General features: G+C 35.9%; 1 protein-coding gene across 3 annotated transcripts; it reads left to right on the top strand.

Annotated features, from left to right (window-relative positions):
* The first annotated feature begins 1,507 nt into the window (after positions 1-1,507).
* On the top strand, positions 1,508-20,693 carry LOC107789416 (transcription factor TCP2). 3 transcript variants are annotated; one of them, XM_016611214.2, is made up of 4 exons: positions 2,491-2,997; positions 3,130-4,315; positions 4,424-4,944; positions 20,470-20,693. In XM_016611214.2, exons 2-3 carry the CDS (start codon positions 3,598-3,600, stop codon positions 4,918-4,920), a joined length of 1,215 nt encoding a protein of 404 aa, XP_016466700.1. In that variant the 5' UTR covers positions 2,491-2,997; positions 3,130-3,597; the 3' UTR covers positions 4,921-4,944; positions 20,470-20,693. The 3 variants fall into 3 exon arrangements, with proteins under 3 accessions (XP_016466699.1, XP_016466700.1, XP_016466698.1); XM_016611213.2 differs by lacking the exon at positions 2,491-2,997 and adding an exon at positions 1,508-1,633 and having other exon boundaries at positions 3,130-4,944; XM_016611212.2 differs by having other exon boundaries at positions 2,662-2,997; positions 3,130-4,944.
* Positions 20,694-22,723: the final 2,030 nt, after the last annotated feature.

Genomic DNA, 22,723 nt, shown 5'->3' with positions numbered 1-22,723 from the left:
TGTCACCCAATGATTATGTGATTGGGTATCTCTTCCATCTGACGATGTGAAAAGGTATACAGTTGATATGAATGTGGAATCTTTGAGATTTATGGATGAAGATTGAATAACATATACTTGAATAAACTGAATAAGACAATTTCTTCATATATCTCTCTCTTGACTTTACAATGTGTCTCTTAGTTCTCAAAAAGGCAGCCCCTTCATTGTTCATTATCTCCTCCAATTTATAAGGATCATTCCCCAAAATGGATCGGCAAGACGTTCAATGCTTTTGGGGATATGGACCAGCGGGATGTTTCGATCACTTCAAGCGCCTACATCACGAGCATGACGTCATCGCGAGAGGCTCAGGAAACTTGAGGTTCGGGACTATTTGTATACGATCAAAATCAAGGAGCCTGATTTCGAAGTCATGAATTGGGCTGTGAGTTCAAGTTCGGGCGACTCGAAGTAGGGGTCGGACTCGATTGAGGGATGCACACCTCGAGAAAGTGGATCGAAGGCCTGGCACGATCGACATCGAGGGCAGTGTAATCTCGAGAACACTCAAGAAAGAGCGAAAATTTCTCAAGGACACGTGGGTCAGGGCATAAATTATAGGATAAGATTTGTACGAAATAATACAAGTCCGTACTAGGTTGTTGTACAGCTGTACCGATAGAATACTTGGCCACAATTAGGAATATACTATATTGAAATTTTTCCCTCTTATATAAAGGGGACCCCAATTATCTTGTAAGGAGGATCTCGCACTATTCATTGCAATAGAATATTCTTCTCTGCTTATCTTGTTTAACGTGCTCCACAAGGGTTCTTCAGCTTTATTGCTTTTATTTTATTATTCATACTTCATTGTTCTTAGCTGATCTCGAGGCCCCCAAGATAGTCAAACTCGAGGTCCTCATTATTATGGCAACGCTGGTATGGTTTATCAATTCTTCTTATTTAAAGTTAGTATTGCTTATATATTCACTAGTATTAGAATAAACCACATATCTTTAAAACCACAAATTATATTTAATTGTTACCTCCATTTTTCGAGGTAAACATGGCTAAATAAAAATTATGGTAAATTTAAGGGGCTCTATATATATTCAGCCTATTTTATATTGCACCATATATAAGGGATAAAGATATTCCTTCCTATTGTTAAGAAGTTAATTCCTTCGAAAGGGGCAGGAGAGGAACGGCGCATTGTCTGTACTTGCCCCAATAAGCCCGGTGAGTTGCTCGAATGGGGGGTGACCTTACTCTTAACACTTTGATTCTGGATAATCACCCCGAATCTACTCACTTTCTCTTTCTCTCTCCACACATATTTTAGATATTCTTTAAATTCATAATCCAAAAAAATAAATAATCTAAGGTTGGATTTTCCTCCTTCCAAATAATAGGGATAATTAGTTCGAAGCTTTTATTAACAGCTAACCTATTTTCAGCTCTACTAATGAGGACCGAAGAAGATAGCGACAAAACAATTTATTCAGCTAAGAGTTTCTTTTTCTAGTTTAATACTACTGGAGTACTATTTTGCTACTAGATTTTTTGGGTTTGAGTAGAATCAGTAGTGACTTGGGGTTTGGAGTACGGAAAGTTGTGAGATGAGGAAGCAAAATTTCAGGAAATTGGGGTAACATTCTTCGAACTTTGGAACTAGCTTCCTACTTTCTTACCTATTTCCTTCTTCTTCATCATCATCTTCTTCTACTTGCTCCTTTTGATCTGTCTTCATTTGTCCCATTTCCCAATTTAAAAATTCGCATTTTGGTGTGCCAAGATTACTACTTTTTATAGTATTTATCAAGGTAAAAGTAGTAATATTTTTGTGTGTAAAAATGCTTCTTTAGTAGTTTTCAGGTTTACGTTTGTGATATCTTATTTATCTGGATGGGTTTAAGAAGCTACTAGTACTCTTTTCTTGCAAAATTAGGTCTTTTATTAACTTACCATTTTATCTAGCTAAAACTACATTAAAGAAGCATCCTTTTTGGTTATAATGATTAAAAAAAGGAAAAAAATATTGTCATAATTGAAGGGCTGGAATTTAAGGAAGATATTTTTGTGACTTGTGGAAGTGATTGTATGTGAAAGCAGAAGCTGATCTGGCAAGTTGGAGCCCTTGAAAGAGCACAAAACTCACAGATCCAACAGTTTACATCTTGTCGTTTTATTGCATCTCTTCAAGAGACAAGGGTAGATAAATACCTACAAATTTATATATTTGAGTTGATTATGATATATTTTCGCTTATCGAGAATTAATTTGATTTAATTTTAAAGTTAAATAAAATAAGTTCAAATTAATATTTTAAAATTAAACTTTAAATATTCAAAAGCTACATAAAAAATACTATAAATTATAATTTTGCCTCATGTAAATTTGATAATAAAATATATTTTAAAATATTGGCTAAACTTCACACCGTTTAACTCTCGATAAGAGAAATGTTTCATCTAAATTATATAATATAGTTGTTGAAGACATATAGATAGGCACAAGTAAATGCTATCATTTTTTTATTTCTTTGTTAATTGTTGATGCATGGTATTGTGTAAAAAGATTAAATTTAATATCCAGGGGAAACAGTTTAATTAAATCATTTTCCATTTTTTTTCTCTGTTTGTGGTTAATCTTTTACCTCTGAGGATAGCAATATCTAGGGTCAGCAAAGCTTTAATTAGCCACAAAAAGCTTTACCCTTCAAAGGCTTCTTCTTCTTTAGATCAAGTAGCAGCAGCAATTACTCCTCTTGCTTAACTTTTTCTCATCAACCCTGCAGTTCCCTAGTTTAAATCTGAAGCCAAGTGAAAAAGGCTATTTTTAATTTTTTTTTTCAGATCAAAGGGGAAAAATAGACTTTTTCATTTACTATAATAAAACATGCTAGTACTAGCTTTTCTAGCTTATGGGGTTTCATTATGATGGTGGCAAAGCTTACTGATAGAATCAAGAATTCAAGTCCAGTAGTATAAAGATAGCAAAAGAAGGAGTGTTGTACGTCTCTCTAGCATCTGATGCTTGTTCATATCTTGTCTTTATTTATATTTTCATATCTTAAACTTTTTTGTGGGGGGTAGGGGCTTCTGATTTTTGTGGTTATGAGTTTGACTGTAAATTTTCTTACAGGGCTGAGGAGCTAAGAGTTCTGAGCAAGTAGACAGGCTTTGCTTTTGAAAGCACTGCCAAAAGGAGCTTTCTTTTCCCTCTCCTCTCTTCTGACATTTTCAACCAGCCCCCCCTCCCTCTCTGGTACCAAACGTGATACATCGAACCCAACTTTTTTTCTCTTTATTTTTGTGTGTATGTATGCAAATATCACCGAAAAAGCCAAAGTACTCTGTGTGATCATCATCAATGCAAAGTACATCCAAAACCCACATCTACATACACCCCCCACATCAACCCATACACCTACCTACACTTTTTTTCTTATCTACCTTTCTTTTTCTCCTCCATCCCGAAACCCTAATTACAATCCCAAATCCACATAGAGAACAAAAAAAAATACCCTCTTTGCTGATTGGTGTTATTCTCTCTTTTTCAAGAAAGGTGGGTTGGTTTAGAGTGGTTGTTTGAGAAAGGTATGAAAGTGGTATGGAGGTGGATGAGATTCAAAAACAAGGGTGTAAGTTTCCAAGAATCAGCAATGGAAATGGTAGATTTGAGTCACAAGATGAAAATGAAGCGGTGAAAGGGAGTAATGGGCTTGGCGGCGGTGGTATTGGTAGGCTTTGTGGGTGGCCTTCAAATCGGAGTGTTCGAGTTTCTCGTGCATCAGGAGGGAAAGATAGGCACAGCAAAGTGTGGACTTCAAAAGGACTTCGAGATCGGAGAGTTAGGCTGTCTGTTAACACAGCTATACAGTTCTACGATTTGCAAGATCGACTTGGTTATGATCAACCAAGCAAAGCTGTTGAATGGTTGTTAAAAGCAGCAGCTCCTTCAATCTCGGAGCTTCCTTCTCTCAATGCTTTTCAAGACACACAACAGATCAGTGAGGATAAAAGGTCTAGTGCTGGAACTGAGCAAGGTCTTGATTCAGCTGAGGTTGAAATGGACGGTGATCCGAATTACCAACAACATGTGTCTTTGTCGAAATCTGCTTGTAGTAGCACTTCTGAGACAAGCAAAGGTTCTGGGTTGTCTCTATCCCGGTCAGAAAATCGCGTCAAGGCGAGGGAACGGGCAAGGGAAAGGGCTGCAGAGAAGGAGAAGGAGAAAGAGAAAGAAAACGAGTCGACTCGAACTGCACATCACCAAAATGTGCATCGCATTTCCCAGAATTCTTCTTTCACCGAACTATTGACGGGAGGTATGAACAATAATATTACTTGTAATGGTAGAGGTAGTGAGACAAACTTGTTTAACAAATCTCCTAGGCAATGGTCCTCCTCATCTCCATTTGACTACTTTCCCTCAGGACTTTTAGGTCTTCGTGGAAACGACAACTCTACTTCTGGTTTTCAAGCCCAAGTTCATTTGGGAAATCCTATACAACAACAGCCACTCCCTGTGTCATCACCAATGTTTAGTATTACGGGAGACCATCCTCCCGAGCTGCAGCATTTTCCATTTTTAAGTGACCATTTGGGAACTAATGGCCATGCCAGTAATAGTGCTAATGAGTATAATTTGAACTTTAGCATATCATCATCGTCTTCTTCCGGCCTTGCTGGTTATAATAGGGGGACCCTTCAGTCCAATTGTTCTTCTTTGTTGCCTCATTTCCAGAGGTATGAGGGATCACAAAGTTTCTTCAATGGCAGCACAATAGATGCTGCTACAGCTCCCAACAACACAGCTGCTGCATCAGTTGACAACCATCACCACTTTCTGTCTGCATATGATGCCGGCCGTTTACAGCTCTTCTATAATGACAGTAGGCATTCAGACCAGAAAGGAAAAGGAAAAAACTGAGTTTCCATCCCATCTTCACAAATGGTAATTATTTTCTCTTTTAAATCTTATGCTCTATCTTCCTGCTTATTTTTCCACATTTTCTTTAAACTTTTTTTTTTTTGATAAAGTTTTCTCATTTCTGGTTACTTTTTGGATTGACGTGTTATAGTACAATGAAAATGGCTTTTCATTTCTTGGTTTCAGATAAAGGTAAGACTATTAATTTTCTCCTATATTTTATACACTGCTACCTAGTATGTTGTCTGCATAGATTCCTGCGAATAAGGAAGGGGGGATCGGCTTGGCTGTCTCATTGTTTGGTTCCCTTCTTCCTAGCATGTCTATAGCCATAGCCAGGTGTTAATCAGTGAAATGAAGGGTTCACTTTAACAATGGTGGAAGACAGATATTAATTAACACACCTTTTTTATTACTTAATTTATTATGTCTCCTTTAGTTATAGAGCCCCACCCAAAATGTCAGTCACAATTCAGGCAACACCTGGCAGTTTAACGCCGCTAGGGTTTGGAGCTTTGGAGTTGTTAAATGAGGCGAGGCTATATTATAACCTAGCTGATAGATACCCTATTTGGTTTAAAGTTTAAACCATGAGAAATGGCAGCTGCTTTTCATTTTGGAGACAAACACATGATACTAGTTGAGCTGCTTTTTTCAAGATTTGATAGTAAGTGTTTGTTTGATCTGTTTTTGTAAAATAAATATATTTTTTAAAATATTTAAACTCTGTTTTTTATGTTTTAAAAACTCTAGAAACTAGATCTTGAGTTTTTTCAATATTGGATTTTTTTTTTGAAAAAAGGTTTTTTTTTTTTTGAATTGTTACCTGAAAAAGTTTTTTTTTTCCTTTTCTTTTCTGAGAAAAAAGCCCAGATTAACACTTTAACCCAAAACTAAGCTTCCCTTTGGTATAGATTTTGGCTACACTTTTTCAATAGGATTTTGAAAACACTATTTGTTCATGCAATATATATGATCTGTTTTTGAAAAAAAAAGTTAAAAATATGAAAATATTCTTTCCACTCACAAAACTTTTAACTTTTTTTCAACTAAAATTATTTTTTAACACATATTTAATAATTCTTTTTTCAGGTTTTACCAAATCTATGTCAAAAAACTCTTGTTTACAAACTCAACTTTTGAAAAACTTCAAAAATGCCTTATAAACACTTTCATGGTTAGTAGATGGAGCTATTAACAATCAGCAGCTTAACTAACGTGGTAATATAAGGACATTTATTGACCTTTATACCTAGATTTTACTAGGGTGGTATTGTTGTTGTATTGACCTTTTTTCTAACTAACTAATATTTTATTGATCCGCACATATTCAATCCGACCTGCTCATTTTCACCCCTAATAGTTAACCAAGATATGCCTCCATCTTTGTGCCCCATTATTAGATCACAAAAAAGAAATGTAAAGTAGTGTGTTTAAAATCACAATATGATTACAACATGATATAATTATTCTCCTAGTTATTACAACAAATTTTTCAAAATGCTGTCGCATTCGTATCAAATCCTTCAAAAATACACATTTTTTGAAGTATAAGTTAAATGAAAATTTAAAAGTATAAGTTAAATAAAATTAATAAACATTTTTGAGAAGAACAAGTAAAAAAACTTTAACGTGCATCTAAAAATTATTACATTATTTATAACTAGGTATTTAAGATAGATATAATATATATATATATATATATATATATATATATATATATATAATAATAATAATTATTATTATTATTATTATTATTATATATTAGCAATTAATATTGTAAAGAGTAATCAGTAGCTTCAACTCATTTGAATATAATATGAAATTCATGAATTGTTTCATTTTCAAATAATAAAAGGATATATATGAGTTTAGAAGGTATTTTTCTGCAATAAATCATTGTACTAACGAATAAAAAAGGTAGCAAAGCACGAAATTATTTTTAAAAGGGTTCCCCATATATTTGAAATGGAAGAATTTATTGTAAAAAGAATAATAAAATTGAATTTGAATAGTCACATTGTAATTGAAAAGTATAATTGCAACCCGTCAATTACACTCAATTTCATATTAATCAAATAAGCTAGATAAATAATCCAAACTTGTGTATTTATATCCAATTACACTCCAATTGCACATTGTCCTTCCAAAACATGCCCTAAATTGAGAAACTATTCCTCTGAAATTCTCTGTGACATAGCACCCCTAGGTGATCATGTTGACTCAATATGCTATGAATATTCACATAATTTGATGTCCCCACAACATATCCATATATGTAAATAGTGATGATCATAGCGAAAATGATAGTGCTGAGAAAAGTGATGATAAGAGTTAAAATGAAAGTGATGAAGAAGAACTAATACAACTGCCACAAAAACCCCAAAAGATATGAGCAACAATGAAGAGGAAGTTCTGACAGAATAATAAATAATATAAGAGGACAACTTCAATCTCAAAAAGGAGTAATTTTGATGAAACATTTTATGAGTAAGACAAAGAGGAGTGTTTTGACTTTTGAGGAAGATGGTAAACCATCCAAAACCCCCGAGAAGGATGGTTATAGCTGAATATAGAGAAATTAAGATATTAAAGAATATTTTGGAAATTTGGGAGAATTAGATTAATTTACTTGTGTTTTGACTTGTGTTTAAGAGAATTAGATTGATTTACTTCATTTCTCCTATTCGAATTTCCAAGAATTTGATCTGTAGGTTGTCACGCTCCAAATTTAGGAGAGTACAGGATCGACACAAAATGCCTTTAACTTTTATCGAGCGAACCAACTAATTATGCCTACCCATAATCATGAACATACATACATGCATCATTTAGTAAAACATGATTAACTTTAATAACTTAAACACCTGCCCCAATGACGTAATCATAAACTGGAAGTATGGCTCATACGCCTCATGCATGATGTTGAAATCATATCATAAATGTAAAATGACATGAAGTTTCATGTGCCTAAGTAGATCTTTCATGTATACTGTATCATGTAACCTCTGGCCGATATACTGGCTATGTAGACAAATAAAAAAACAAGACTAGCCCCCACTGATAATAGTAGTGGGCAGGGGTGGCTCAAAGAATTTTGTAGTCTGAAGCCAAAATATATTAAAAAGTCCTTATTTTCATAAACTCCATATTATAATAAGATACAAAAGAAACCTACATGACTTTGGTCTAGTAGCAAGAGCGCAACGCGTGATGAGATTAGGCTCACATCACGATTTCGAACTCTCCCATGGACAATAGCATGATATTTAAGTAAAAAATGGCAGAGGGGTTTGCTCATTATCTATCGATTTGAATCTTGTGTCGCTGCCCTCAAGAATTTCTTAATTAAAAAAGATAAGACACAAACGAAGTTGCTTTTTGAGGTATAGATTAATTAAATATAACAAATTAAATAGCTAATTCAGAGAATCCGAGTTGAAATTAAAGAGTGAAATAGTTAAAAACATGAAGGAAAAAAAAGTGTACATAAAAAAAAATAGAATTGATGAAAAGGTAAATATATCATTTAATTTAATAAGAGAGAAAATTTGTGATTATTTACTCACTCAATCGTACAACCTCAATCAAATTTAATAAATGTAAAAAATTGAACTTTTTTGTTAATTATAATTATATAAATTATACATCATATACAATATTAATATACTAGCAGTATTTTATAATTTTAGGGCCCTTAATATTTGGGGGCTTAAGACAAGGGGTTCATCTGCCTTACTTTAGAGCCGCCCCCGGCAGTGGGGGCTCACCAAAATAAGGAAGTAGTAGCCTAGCATGTCTCACTCCCTGTGTGTGCACCTATATTGCAAGAACAACATAACATGGCACCCAATAGGAGCATTGTTTACCCTAAAAAATGAATAATAATTAAATTTGTATATGGTTTAAAGGATATGTAATTTAATTTAATACAAATTATCTAAGAACAACAAGTAACTAAGTTAAAGATAAAATGAACAATCAAACCATTTATAATGTGATGGCCAAGCCTGATCTTAAGTTGAACACTGAAATTTGGTCTTGATTGAACTCTTGATATAAGTTTGAGTGCGATTAAAGAACAGAATAACTATGTGTGCAGAACAACATAACATGGCACCCCATAGGCGCATTGTTTACCCTAAAAAATGAATAATAATTAAATTTGTACGTGGTTTAAAGAATATGTGATTTAATTCAATACAAATTATCTAAGAACAAAAAGTAACTAAGTTAAAGATAAAATGAACAATCAAACCATTTATAATGTGATGACCAAGCCTTATCTTAAGTTGAACACTGAAATTTGGTCTCGATCGAACTCTTGATATAAATTTGAGTGCGATTAAAGAACAGAATAACTGAAGAACACTTTGAATAATAGCTGGAAGACAAAAATGAACTTTTATTACTTTGATTTGCATGTCAATGGTGTGTCAAAATAAAAGAGACTTTCTCCTTTATATAGTAGGGGAATTTTAGTTCTAGTACAAGTCTAAATAAGGTAAAAATTTTCTTTTTTTGATAAATGCCAATCCACATATTGGACGGGATTCGCGCCGAAATATTCGGTTGAGGGAGAATATTGCGGCTCCCTACTTGTCATGCATAAGCGTTCCCCCTTTTCTCATAGCCTAGAGATTTTACTTAATTTGGGTCTGTTATTTTGCCATACCCGATCTCAGATACATCGTTCACTCCTCCCGGATTTCGATACGGGTGGTTCTTCGGTCTTGCTTGTAGTCGCATCAAACCGAGCTTTCTTATTGTTTCCTTATTGGGGAATCGGAAAAAACTTTACCCTCGATTTTACTCGTACACATATAATTGCAATTCATAAATGGACAAATTATGATCCCTCAATGACATGTCTGGTTCTAGATAAATGCTAATCCCTTCTGAAATCGAATACCCTCTCAATTACCAAGGTTCCCAATTTCTTATATTTTAAACATATAACTCCTTTCGGTCCTTTATACATTGAACTTTGATTCATGGCCTATGAATCATTCTTTTGTAACTTTGGCACTTGTGACCCTTAAATATCTTTTTGGATCCGAACTTATCGCCGGTGGTTTTAACATAAATTTCTGCATTTGAAATCAAATCATATAGTTTGAAAACAAGTAGTGCATGAAAAAATGATTTTTTTATCACAGAATAATAAATTCAATGTAATTCCACAAGTGAGGTTTGCGAAAGATAGTATGTATGCACACCTTACTCCTATCTTGTGAAGATAGAAAAAATATTTTTGATAGACCTTCAACTCAAGGACAGAAGAAAAATAAGCAGTAACAACAATAAGATAAGATGATATGATGACTGAAGCGAAAGAAACAGCATGTAATAGTAGAAATTTGCATATTGAAACTAAAAAAAATAATACTATTACTACTAGTATGGGACAGGGATATGTTAGACTATCTTTTACCCTAATTTTAACCTCTACACCCTCCTATTAAGAATTATGTCCTCGGTAGTTGAAGTTGCACCATGTCCTAACTAATCATCTCTCTACAATACTTCTTTGACCTACCTCTATCTCTCCTTAGGTCCACCATGGCCAATCCCTTACATCTACTTACTGGGTTATCTGTGCGTCTCCTCTTCACATGCTCGTACCATCACAGTCTCGTTTTCCGCATTTTATCCACTACGAAAGCCACTCCGACCTTGTCCTGGATATCTTCAGTGTTAATCTTATCACTCCTGGTATGATCACACATCCATCTCAGAATCCTCATTTCTGCTACTCGCATCTTCTGAGCATGAGAGTTCTTTACTAACCAACACTCTGTCCACAATATAGCCGATCTTACCACCACTCTGTAGAACTTACCTTTAAGTCTTGGTGTTACATTCTTATCAAACAAAATACCAGATGCGAGCATTCGCTTTATCCACCCTGCACCAATACAATATGTGATATCGTCCTTAATCTCCTCATGAATTTGGATTATAGATCCTAGGTACTTGAAACTTTCTCTCTTAGAGATGGTTTGTATATTAAGTCTCACGTTCGCATCCGCTTCATGAGTCATGTCACTGACCTTACACTCTAGGTATTTTGCTTTTGTCTACTCAATTTGAAACCTTTTAACTCTAGGGTATGTATCCATTCATAAACATAACATAGAGTGCTCTTTGACAAATGTTAACCAAGACCTAATATTACATGCATATACTTTATACACCGTCATGAGATAGCAAAAATATTAATTTGCATAAAACATGTAGAGTATGGCTCGCTTGCTCTTATGAACTTACATTCTGATCATACTTTCATAAACTTGGAAAGATAATATTCGAGGAAAATGATTTAAAGGAAAGTACATCTCTAACTTACCTCAATTTTGCCTCCAAGCTATCCCAATGACGTCCAATGTGTCCAATATCTGTATGAATTACATTTAATTTCCGTCAATTCCTATCCAAAGAAGATCAATATGAGCTATCTACGGTTCATAGATTAGCTACACGCCATCCAAATTCAATCCCCTTCATTTATACCATTAAACATGTCCATTAATTTAATATGGTGTTTACCAAGTCACTACCCAACTCATTCTTTAATCTCCAGTTTTACTACTCATCTTCTTCTTCACAAGTCCCAACTATAAAGTTACTTTTATACCATATATAACCATAATTTCTAACAATACAAAAATGTTTAACCACAATTTCTACCCACAAATATGCTTAATAAACTTATTTAGTCATCATGCTGAAGTCAAGATGTGAGATTATCTTGTTGGAAAAACACTCTAACCTTCAAGAATTTGGTTGTTCTTGGTGATTCTTGAGATTTCCGTGGAATCCAAATATTTGGATGTTAATACTTGTATTAAATTGTTAAAATCTATCAACAATCACAATAAATGACTCTCGTTGCGATGAATTTAATTTATGTCCGTGTCTTCTCCCTTGATCTCTCAAGTCCAATGAATGACCAAAATATTCTGTTTCCTCGACCTCAGTGTATTTATAGCACTGCGGTCTCATAACTTTCTTGTTTTGGCTCATTCACAAGCCTTCTTAGTTTCCCAGACTTGTCTTTCTCGCGATAAGGCCCACAGTGGCATAACTTTGTTGTAACTGGAATTTGTCCTTGAGCTCCTTTGCGCTGAGCTCACAGTGCGAGCCCCTGAATTTCCTCAAGCCTTGAGCTCGTGTTGCTAGAAGTATTCTGTCCCTCAACTTGGCCAGTGCCGTTTCTTAGGACCCTTGGGTTGTACTAGGCTGGACGTGCCGGGGCATGACCTGTGAGCTACGTTGCCACGTTTTTGAGTGTAGGAAGTCTGACACTAGGCTGTTGTGCTAAGAAGATGCTAGTAAATGTGGCACTATTAGCATTCAAGCCATGAAGTCTCTCAAATGCATCCAATTCTATGATGACCAAGCAACTACTTGGCCAGATAAATAGACCAAAACTATGTAATTACACTAACGTGAAAGGTACCGAGGGTTACCATTGTTTCCTATTTTGATCCTTGGCCTCTTTGGACTACTTCAGCACTTCAAAATACATCCAACTTATACTATACACATTATCTATCCTAGTGGCTGCACCATTCTCGTGTGGGTCCATATACACATTGGGGTTACCTTACTCATGTCATTAGCACATTAGTCCAAATTGTTTTTAGAATTGTACGGGGTTTTACATAGGTAAATTTGTTTTTCTATGCACCTTAATAGACTACAAGGTGATTTTTTTAACCTGTCCACTGAATTCACTGATATTGTGATTGCAATTCTCTTATTACGTCGTGGCACCAATACTTTAGGAGAAGCCAAGTGCAAGAATGGAACAAGCATGTTGTGGTCGATTATATCAATCCTCATCATAAATGCTATGTTTGAGTTCATAATATTTTAATACCTCGTACTTAAGGATTACATAACACTATGGATTCTCTAATGTACTGTTGTAGTTATATTTTTGGAGATATCTAGAGTCTTTTAGTAAATGTTAAACTTCTAGTTACTATCACGTATATAGATTGAGAACATTAGGAAATCGATCTAAATTTGAGAAATTAGTGTTAGGGTTCATGAGAGAGAAGAGAGGAAAAGATGGAACCTTCCAGATCTGATTCTAAGAAAATAATCCCGATGGGCTGATTCGGGTTCCCCCTTCCGCTTATATATGGCCCAAATAAAAGTCAAATACAGGTAATATAAAGTGAGCTAGTTCAGTAATTACAAAGGAGCCCAATTACACAAAACACAAGTAAAATAAATACATGCTACACTATAAGCACTATAAGTCTTTCCTTTTGGGCCCAAATGCCATATAATCCATGAGTCCAACACCCCCTTCAAGTTGGAGGGGGAGAACACCTGCAACTTGCGAAGAAATTGATGATGAAGCAGATCAGTTAAAGGCTTAGTGAGGACATCGGCCAGCTGCTGTGAAGTGGGAACATGAGAGAGTTGAATGAAGCCTTCAGAAAGCTTCCCTCGAACAAAGTGGCAATCTACCTCAATATGCTTGGTCCGCTTATGAAAAACAAGATTTTTAGCAATATGAACAGCTGCTTGGTTGTCACAGAACACAGAAAGAGGGAAAGAAACCTGAACACCAAAATCATTGAGAACTCGTGCAAGCCAGGTTAATTCAGCTACCACCTTGCTGAGGGCTCGATATTCAGCCTCAGCAGAAGATAAAGACTCCACAGGTTGTTTTTTAGACTTCCAAGAGATTAAGCTATCACCTAAAAAGACACAAAAACCAGTAACAGACCTTCTGGTGTCCGGTCAGGCTGCCCAATCACTGTCTGAATAAGCTGAGACATTGAAATCAGAAGAGTTAGAGTAATAGAGGCCAAGATCAGAGGTTCCCTTGAGGTACCTCAGCATGTGTAGAGCAGCAGCCATGTGAGGGACCCTTGGAGACCGAAGAAATTGACTAAGGTGTTGCACCCCAAATCAAATGTCAGGCCTAGTGTGAGTGAGCAACAACAACTTCCCAACCAAGCTCCTATACCTTTCAGGGTGAGTCAAAAGGTCACCACAATCAGCTTTCAATTTGGAGTTCAAGTCCAGAGGACAAACAACAGAAGCAACTTCCAGGCAATCAAATTCCTTTAAAAGATCAGAGACAAATTTCTTTTGATTGAGAAGCACACCATCAGGCAAAATAGAAACCTCAATCCCCAAAAAATAATGAAGAGTACCCAGATCTTTGATTTTGAATTGGACATCCAAAAATGACTTTAAAGCAGCAATTTCAGCAAGATCATCCCTAGTTAATATTATATCATCAACATAGACAACAATGATAACCATATTACTAGAAGAGCCTTTGATGAACAAGTAGTAATCATTAAGAGAATGAGCATAACCTCTAGAGTGGAGGGCTTGAGAAAGTTTGGCATACCACTGTCTAGAGGCTTGTCTTAAGCCATAGAGGGACTTTTGTAAACGACAGACTAAGGGAGGAGAAGAAGAGCAGGAGGCAGTAGTGACAGAAAGACCAGGAGGAAGCTTCATATAGACTTCCTCATCCAAATCACCATGCAAGAAGGCATTATTAATATCTAATTGGAACAAAGACCAACCTCTCTTAACTGCAACAACAATCAGACACTTAATAGTGGACATCTTTACAACAAGGGAGAAAGTTTCATTGAAGTCCACTCCCCCAACTTGGGTGTCACCCCTAATAACAAGCCTAGCTTTATACCTCTCAATAGTACCATCAGCTTTATACTTAATCTTATAGACCCATTTACAGCCAATAGGTTTCTTTCCACTAGGCAAAGCTACAATATCCCATGTGTGATTAGACTCGAGGGCCTCAAACTCTTTCCTCATAGCATCTTGCCAAGCTGGAATAGGTGCAGCTTGAGAATAAGTAGTGGGCTCAAACTTAGCATGAGGAGTCAGAGAACTGGTGCAGGAGAATGAGGGTGGCAATTGACAGACATAATCAGTCAAGTGGGATGGAAGGGTATGAGGTCTGTCAGACCTTCTGAGAGGACTATTAGGAGGAGGAGGAGCTGTTGTAGTAGGAGCAGGGGAAGGGATAACACATGGAGAAGTTGAATCGGAAACATGAGATGGAATAGTAGCAGGAGAAAGAGAAGGTGAGGCAGAAATAAGAATAGGAGGGGAAGAAGGCACAAGAGAAGTAGGGTCAGGATTGGGATGAATAGGATCAAGAATGCGAGGAGTAAGGGATAAAGAATCTGAAATATGAGAGGGAGGAGAAGAAGTGGGAAAAGTGGCAGAAGTTTGTGGAACATGGGAGGAAGAAGAGAAGGGAAAGACATCTTCATGAAATACAACATCCCTGGACACAAGGAATTGCTTGGTTTCTAGGTTATAAAGTCTGTAACCTTTCTTGGCAAAAGGATAACCAAGAAAGACACAAGGCATCACTCTTGTTTTCAATTTATCCTTATGAGGGATTGGTACAGTAGTATAGGCCAGACATCCAAATGTTTTCAAGTGAGAATAAGAAGGGGTTTGATTGTAAAGGACATCAAAAGGTGATTTGTTGTTATGGATCCTAGATGGAAGTCTGTTGATGATATAAGTTGTTGTGAGTAAACAATCCCCCCAAAATCTAATAGGAGTCTTTGATTGAAAAAGCAAAGCTCTACAAGCCTCAAGTAAAGTTCTATGCTTTCTCTCAACTACACCATTTTGTTGTGGTGTATGAGGACAAGTAGTTTGATGGATAATGCCATTATCAGAGAAGTAAGAAATGGCAGAATGGCTACCCCCAAGTTCTAAGGCATTGTCACTCCTGATTGTTTGGATAGTAATGTGAAATTGAGATTTGACTATGGCCACAAAAGCTTGAATCAAGGAAAATGCATTACTTTTGGAATCCATCAGATGAGTCCAAGTGGATCTAGAAAAATCATCAACAATGGTTAGAAAATATCTAGAACCAGAATAAATAGGAGTGTGGTAGGGTCCCCAAGAATCCACATGTATAAGTTGAAAGGGATGGGTACTATGAATGGAGCTATCAGGGAAAGGGAGTCTGGTTTGTCTAGCCATAGGACATATTTCACAAGAAAATTGTTTCTTAGAAGATAAAGAGGAAGATATAAGAGAAATGCCCTTCATTCTAACAAAAGGAACATGTGCAAGTCTTTGATGCCAAACAATATCCATTCTATTCAGTGTAGCTTCATTACAAGATGACACAGATGGAGACAAAACATTTTGACAAGAACTAGAGTTACACAATGAGCTAGAGCTAGGAACAACAATAGTAGAAGGTAAAGATGGAAAACTATAGGCAGGAGGCACAGTAGAAACATTTTGAGCTGAAGAAGAGAATGCAGTAGTGCAAACAAACTTGTAAAGTCCATCCTCTAGTTTACCAAGCTCCAGAGGCATCTTCAGAGAAGGGCCCTGTAGCAAGCAAGAGTCAGAACTAAACTATGCTATGCATCTTAATAACAAAACAAGTTTGTGCACAGAAATCAGATTATGTTTGAAAGAAGGAATGTAGAGAACATCTGGAAGAACGATGGAAGGATATAAAGAAAAAGACCCAGTGCAAGTAACTTTAACATTATATCCATTAGGAAGTGTGACAAAGTAAGGAATATGCAAAGGTGTAATGTTGGTTAAAAGATTTTTGTTATAAGTCATGTGGTCAGATGCTCCTGAATCAATAATCCATTTATGAGGTGAAGACTGACTCAACATGCAAGCTAGAGAACAAGTCACGACTTTTGGAATGAGCACTTTACCAGCAAAGTTAGTAGAAGCCATGAGGTCAGACTGAGGAGCACTTTACCAATAGTTGCATTTGCTGTAATTTTCTTTCCTTTGGTGAATTTGAAATCAGGAGGAAAACCATGAAGCTTGAAGCACTTATCAATTAAGTGTCCACTCTTCTTACAATATTTGCAGAATAGATTTCCTTTGGCTTGATCAAAATTCACTCTTTGACCATATTGTCTCTGAGTGTTGGAACCAGGAGACTTATAATTTGTGTTAGGACTAGAATGATTATTGAGGTTGATTTTGGCAATGAAGGCAGCTGAATCAGGACCAAACTGAGAATTGGAGTTGATCTGCCTTTGCCTTTCATCTTGAAGAAGAATATTATATGCACTGTCTAGGGTTGGAGGTGGTTGCATCATGAGCAAGTTGCTCTTGACATCGACATAGACTTCATTAAGTCCCATGAGAAACTGATGAAGTCTATCCTCTTCCTCCTCTTTGAGAATACCTTCTTTTGCACCACAAGTGCAGTGATTTCCATGGTTTTTATGAACAATCCTCAATTCATCCCATAATTTCTTTAACTTGTTAAAATATGATGCAATATCTAGGGAGCCTTGACAGGTAGAGGCAAGTTCTTTCTTAATTTCAAAGGCTTTAGTTCCACCTACTGTTCCATATCTTTTATTTAACTGTCTCCATATGTCTTCAGCTGTTTTAGAATACTGGACACTATCCACAATGTCAAGGGATAAAGAACTTGTTAACCATGAAATTACCATGTTATTACACCTATCCCATTGATTAGACTCTATTGAATTATCTGGAGGTTTAGGTAAACTACCATCGACAAATGCAATTTTGTTCGTAGCAGACAGGGAAACAATGATGCTTCTTTTCCAACCCCCAAAGTTTGTCCCAGAAAAGGTAACTGGTATAAGAGAGACACCAGGAACATCTAATGACTGAACAAATAGAGGACCGGAGGGTTTGGGAATAAACTCACGTGTGCCAGACACATTTTCATCAGTAGATCCCATTGTTACTATAACATTCAACAATCAACAATTTTCTGACGAATATTATGCAGAAGGAAACAGATACACAGTGTTACCGGTTTCTTCGCAACCGGAAGTACAGCCTTCAAAACAACACTTCCCAGCAACGCAACAACAATGATGAAATAGGATGAAGTCGTGAAACCCTAGAATTCTTGACTTTGATGACAACTACAGGAACTTGTAGATAATCTTCCACAGTCACTCAAGCAGCAAATACAACTCAAAAAACGTCGAGAGAAGTTAGAGTCGACCAGAAATCCGTCAAAATCAGTATGTAGAAGACGAAATCAATACCTCCATGAGATTGAAATCCTCAACGAAATTCGACGAGGGTAACATCGGAAGATAGAGGGAGATGAGATCGATCGGAATCCTGCTCTAATACCATGAGAACATGAGGAAATCGATCTAGATTTGAGAAATTAGTATTAGGGTTCATGAGAGAGAAGAGAGGAAAAGATGGAACCTTCCAGATCTGATTCTGAGAAAATAATCCTGATGGGCTGATTCGGGTGCCCCTTTCGCTTATATATGGCCCAAATAAAAGTCAAATACAGGTAATATAAAGTGGGCTAGTTCAGTAATTACAAAGGAGCCCAATTACACAAAACACAAGTAAAATAAATAAATGTTGCACTATAAGCAATGTAAGTCTTTCCTTTTGGGCCCAGATGTCATATAATCCATGAGCCCAACATAGATTTTCAGTTTTTATTATGTTTTATCTTTTGCAAAATTTTCGTGGATTTCGAGATGTTCCGAATCGTTTGAGTTAAGTTATTTCCTTGTGATATTGGGCAAATTCCTATATTGCACCTTCAGTCATTATGTTTTCACATGTAAGAACCAGTGCATTTTGAGGCGTAATACGTGGACAAATATCTTCTTTAATTGTATCCTCTACATTTGCTGTAGCTGCACCTTCTAATGGATGTGAACATTTCTGATCTTATCTAATCTTGCATGGTTGCACATCCATCTTAATATTCACATCTTTACGACACTCATCTTGTGGATATTTTGGGGGTTAAGAGTCCTAGAATTCACTCCAATACAACATTGCTAGTCTGGCCGTTCTATAAAATTTGCCTTTCACTTTGGTAGGTAACTTAACATTCCTCTGGCACTCCTTTGTTTCAACCATCCTACATCAATCCTGCCTCCTGGAACATCGAGCCTGCATATTTGAATTGTAGTGCATGTATTGTGTCTTACTTCTACTTATTCTAAATTCCTTACTCTCTTAAGTGTTTCGCCATTTGTTTGAAACTTTTGATTGACACCCACTCTAATTTCATTGATTAACACAATATCGTTTGCAGAGAGCATGCACCATGGTACCTCATCTTTTATGGTACTGTTGGTCAATCATCCTAATTTTCCTCTTGTTGTATCCAAAAATCAGTCAACAGTGTAAACAGTTGGATAGTATCTGGAAGTAAAGAAATTAATCAAGACTATACGCTAAAGATGAAAAGAAGCAGGTCCATGGACCATGATCACTAATTTGCTTTTTCAAGCAAAATAGCATAAAATGATGGCTCGTTGTTTGAAATTCAATATACTGGTGAATTTATGTCATATATTATCAATGAGTAGAACTGCTCACCAGGTAAAATATGATTAGAGAAAGCTATAGAAGAGACTTTAAGATAGTAGTGTAGAAATTAAAATTATTGGATAATTTAAGTTCATAATAAGAATTAATTTGATTTGGGCTGCTCTGGTGAGTTTTTCAACCTGCTGCTTTTAAGATCTTTTTGCTGGTGGGGAAAGAAAATGTTGCAGCCTTGCATAACATTTAGTGGTCGTTTCGTTGGAATACGATTTATACCGGTATAATTTATGCCGGTATAAGTTATATTGGGATAAGTTATGCTGAGATTAGTTATGTTGGAATTGTTGTTTATTCATTGTTTGGTATGTTGTATTAAGAATGACAATTGCATAATTTCTAAGAAGAAGGTATAAGTTATACCGGTACTAATTACCCCACCTTCTATAAGGTATAAGTTATCCCAGTGTTAAAATTAACACCGGGATAACTTATACCTGGTTTGCTAACCAAACAGAGTATTAAGGTGGTATTAAATTTTTATACCACCTTTATACCTTCTTATACCTCATACCAAACGACCCCTTAGTTGTCGATGGATTTCCAAGAGAAAGTTCAAGAATAACGTAATTAAGTTTGCTTCTAGCTTACGTTGTGTACTGCTTTACTTTCTCTATTACAGTTTATGGCGTGGTATTTCACTTGATATTGGAAGATGATATTTGACTGTTATATTATATTAGTTATAGTGGAAAAAATATTAAATTAGTGTTTGAAAGTTAGTCCGGTAGATAAAACATCTCGTCAAAATTTGGAAGTAATGTGAATTGTTTCATCTAGTAGAGAACTTGTATAACTGAATTGTGTCAAATATTGTAGAACATTCCAAAATAGAAAGAGCATCATATAACTTGAAACTGAGGGATTGTTATTAGATTGATAAAAAATATTGCTATCAACGGCCTCTCAAACTCTCAACTTCTCAAAAATTTGTGTATTGTTGCCTTGGCCACTGTATGCTCAGTATTAAATTCAAGAAAGGATACTTTGCTTTCCCGAGTTGCCTTATCAGATGTTGCATAACGATGTGACTATGATGTTAGCGTATAGCAAAGGCAGATAAAAGAGTAATTTGGTTTTCACCGTCTTGTTTTTTTTAAAAAAGTATTTAGCATTCGCCTTTTGAATTTACCAATGAACAGGCTGAACAGAGTGTTACCATGTTTGATGCAGGCAATTGAAGATGGAAGCAGCTGCAACTGAGCGAAGCATGCTTTTCTTTGCTTCAGTGCCATAAGATTATTGTGCTTCTTTTATCCTCATTCTGCATTATTGCTTTTGAGTATTCTTATTGGTATTCTCATGTTTAGGCATATTTGTTTATGCCAACCAGGTCCTGTGTGTTCTTTTGAGACATAATGTGTTGTTGATTGAAGTGCTTCTTTTTCCTCATTCAATTGTGATTCTGCATTCAAATTGTGCACACCATTGTTTGGAAAGACCATCCCGTTCAACCAAAAAATGCGTGTTCTTTTGAGACATAATGTGTTGTTGATTGAAGTGCTTCTTTTTCCTCATTCAATTGTGATTCTGCATTCAAATTGTGCACACCATTGTTTGGAAAGACCATCCCGTTCAACCAAAAAATACGGTCTCATTGCTGTTTAGCAACCTCTTTTTTTTTGTCGTAGTAGATCTTCATGTGATAAGAAAGCAGACCAAGTATTCAGTGGAATAGTTGAGGTTTGCACCAGCTGACCAGGACATCATCTTCGTTAGAAAAATGGTCCTTCTGAAGCACAACAGTTCGATTGATGTAGAATTATATTCTGCTGTGCATTTAATTAATTGAAACTCTGTTTTATTTTGGTTCGTTTTCAGATAGCTTTACTCAACAAGTGAACAAGTACTTGCCTCTTGTATCAGCTACTCAGCTATAGTGTTTCCATTAGGTTAAGGTTCTCTTAATATCAGATTCTTCGATCAATTAGGGTCTCTATTGAAACTCTTGTTTCCGAGAAATACCATGAGATGTGTTGCAAAAGTGCAGTCATATTAGTTTACACTTGCATCGCAAAACACTTGTTGGCTGAATTCCCACTTTACAACTAGTGGTCTATCTAGATATTGTCTAGTGACATCGACCCTTTTCCAAAGAAAATTATTCTCTTTTTTCTTGCTGGTCTTTTATCATCATAAGTGAGAATGATACAACTCCAAAAATTCAGATTAAGAAAAGAGAAATCGAGCTTGTCTAAGAACAAATGTGAAGAATTGCTCTTGAACAGCTTGCTCTGCGATTAGAACTCAACTGAGTTCAGGATGTGTGTGTGAGAGAGAGAGTCTTATTTCTCTTAATTTTCCAGGTGCCTTACAATTGAGGGGGAACATTAGCTTTATAGCAGGGAGTGGGAAAGTTAGTTATAACTAACTTTTGAAATTAGCTACATACGTGCTTCTCACATGAGCTTCTAACTAACCTAACGACCCTATCAATTCAAATAGAAATTGTTATGTTAATCTGCGACAATCAATTCTTTAAAAGAAAGTGAACAAGAATCGAAATGTCACTCATTGTGATCATATCAATTACCCTCCACTTCCGATAGTCCTTGACCCCAAGGATTGAAGTGTGGAAACTTTTGTCGAAGCTCATGGTACACCTCCTTAGGGCTGCTTATCGAGCGGATTGGGCGGTTATTTACTCTTAACGGTTTGACTTATCGGTTATCGATTTTTAAATGTGTTAATCCGCTAGCCACCCGATAAGATATCGGGCGGATTGGTATCGGTTTAGCTCTTATCGGCCTAATTCAATCTATATTGCGTGCATTAATTGTTTGCTGACAGCCTAGCATACAAATTCAGAATAGGAAATTACACATTGAGTCCAGACATACATGTCTGTTAACGCCTACATAAGAATGATGTAATGTGTCATGTGTTGTAGAGTGAAAAAAGCAGAACACATTGTGGGCTTTATCGGCCTAATTCAATCTATATTGCGTGTATTAATTGTTTGCTGACAGCCTAGCATAAAAATTCAGAGTAGACCTTAGAAATATTGATTCTTGTTTATCATGGTGTTTTCTGGTTTCTTGAGTCCATCAGTATTGACTTTAATCTACGTTGGTCGATGATTTTCATTTATTGTGGACATTAAAGTAATCAAAGAGGAAAAGAACGGTTTTTGCGGTGCAAAATTCCCAACAAAAGGACAAGCAAGAAAAATGGAGTTGTCATTTGTATTACTGTATAGTTATGCCACATCCTTGGAAGTTACGAACTAGGGAGAATTCAAGAATTCAACTCTTCAATCACACGGTATTAAAGACTGTAGTATACGTATTTAGGAATTAGGCGTTAGAGATAGAGTACTGGAAGTGGAAGGATTTTTGATATTTAATATATATATGGATAAAAATAAATTATATATATATATAAATATATATATTCTTAACGGGTTAACGGATTATCCGTTAAAAAA

Source organism: Nicotiana tabacum, chromosome 3 (genome assembly GCF_000715075.1).
Source record: "Nicotiana tabacum cultivar K326 chromosome 3, ASM71507v2, whole genome shotgun sequence".
NCBI lineage: Eukaryota > Viridiplantae > Streptophyta > Magnoliopsida > Solanales > Solanaceae > Nicotiana > Nicotiana tabacum.
Note: the sequence above shows the minus strand (reverse complement) of the source record. Positions and strands in the feature narration are given on the sequence as shown.

Bases quoted from the DNA above. Each gene is read 5' to 3' on its own strand.
- LOC107789416 (XM_016611213.2), top strand. From the start codon at position 3,598: ATGGAGGTGGATGAGATTCAAAAACAAGGGTGTAAGTTTCCAAGAATC.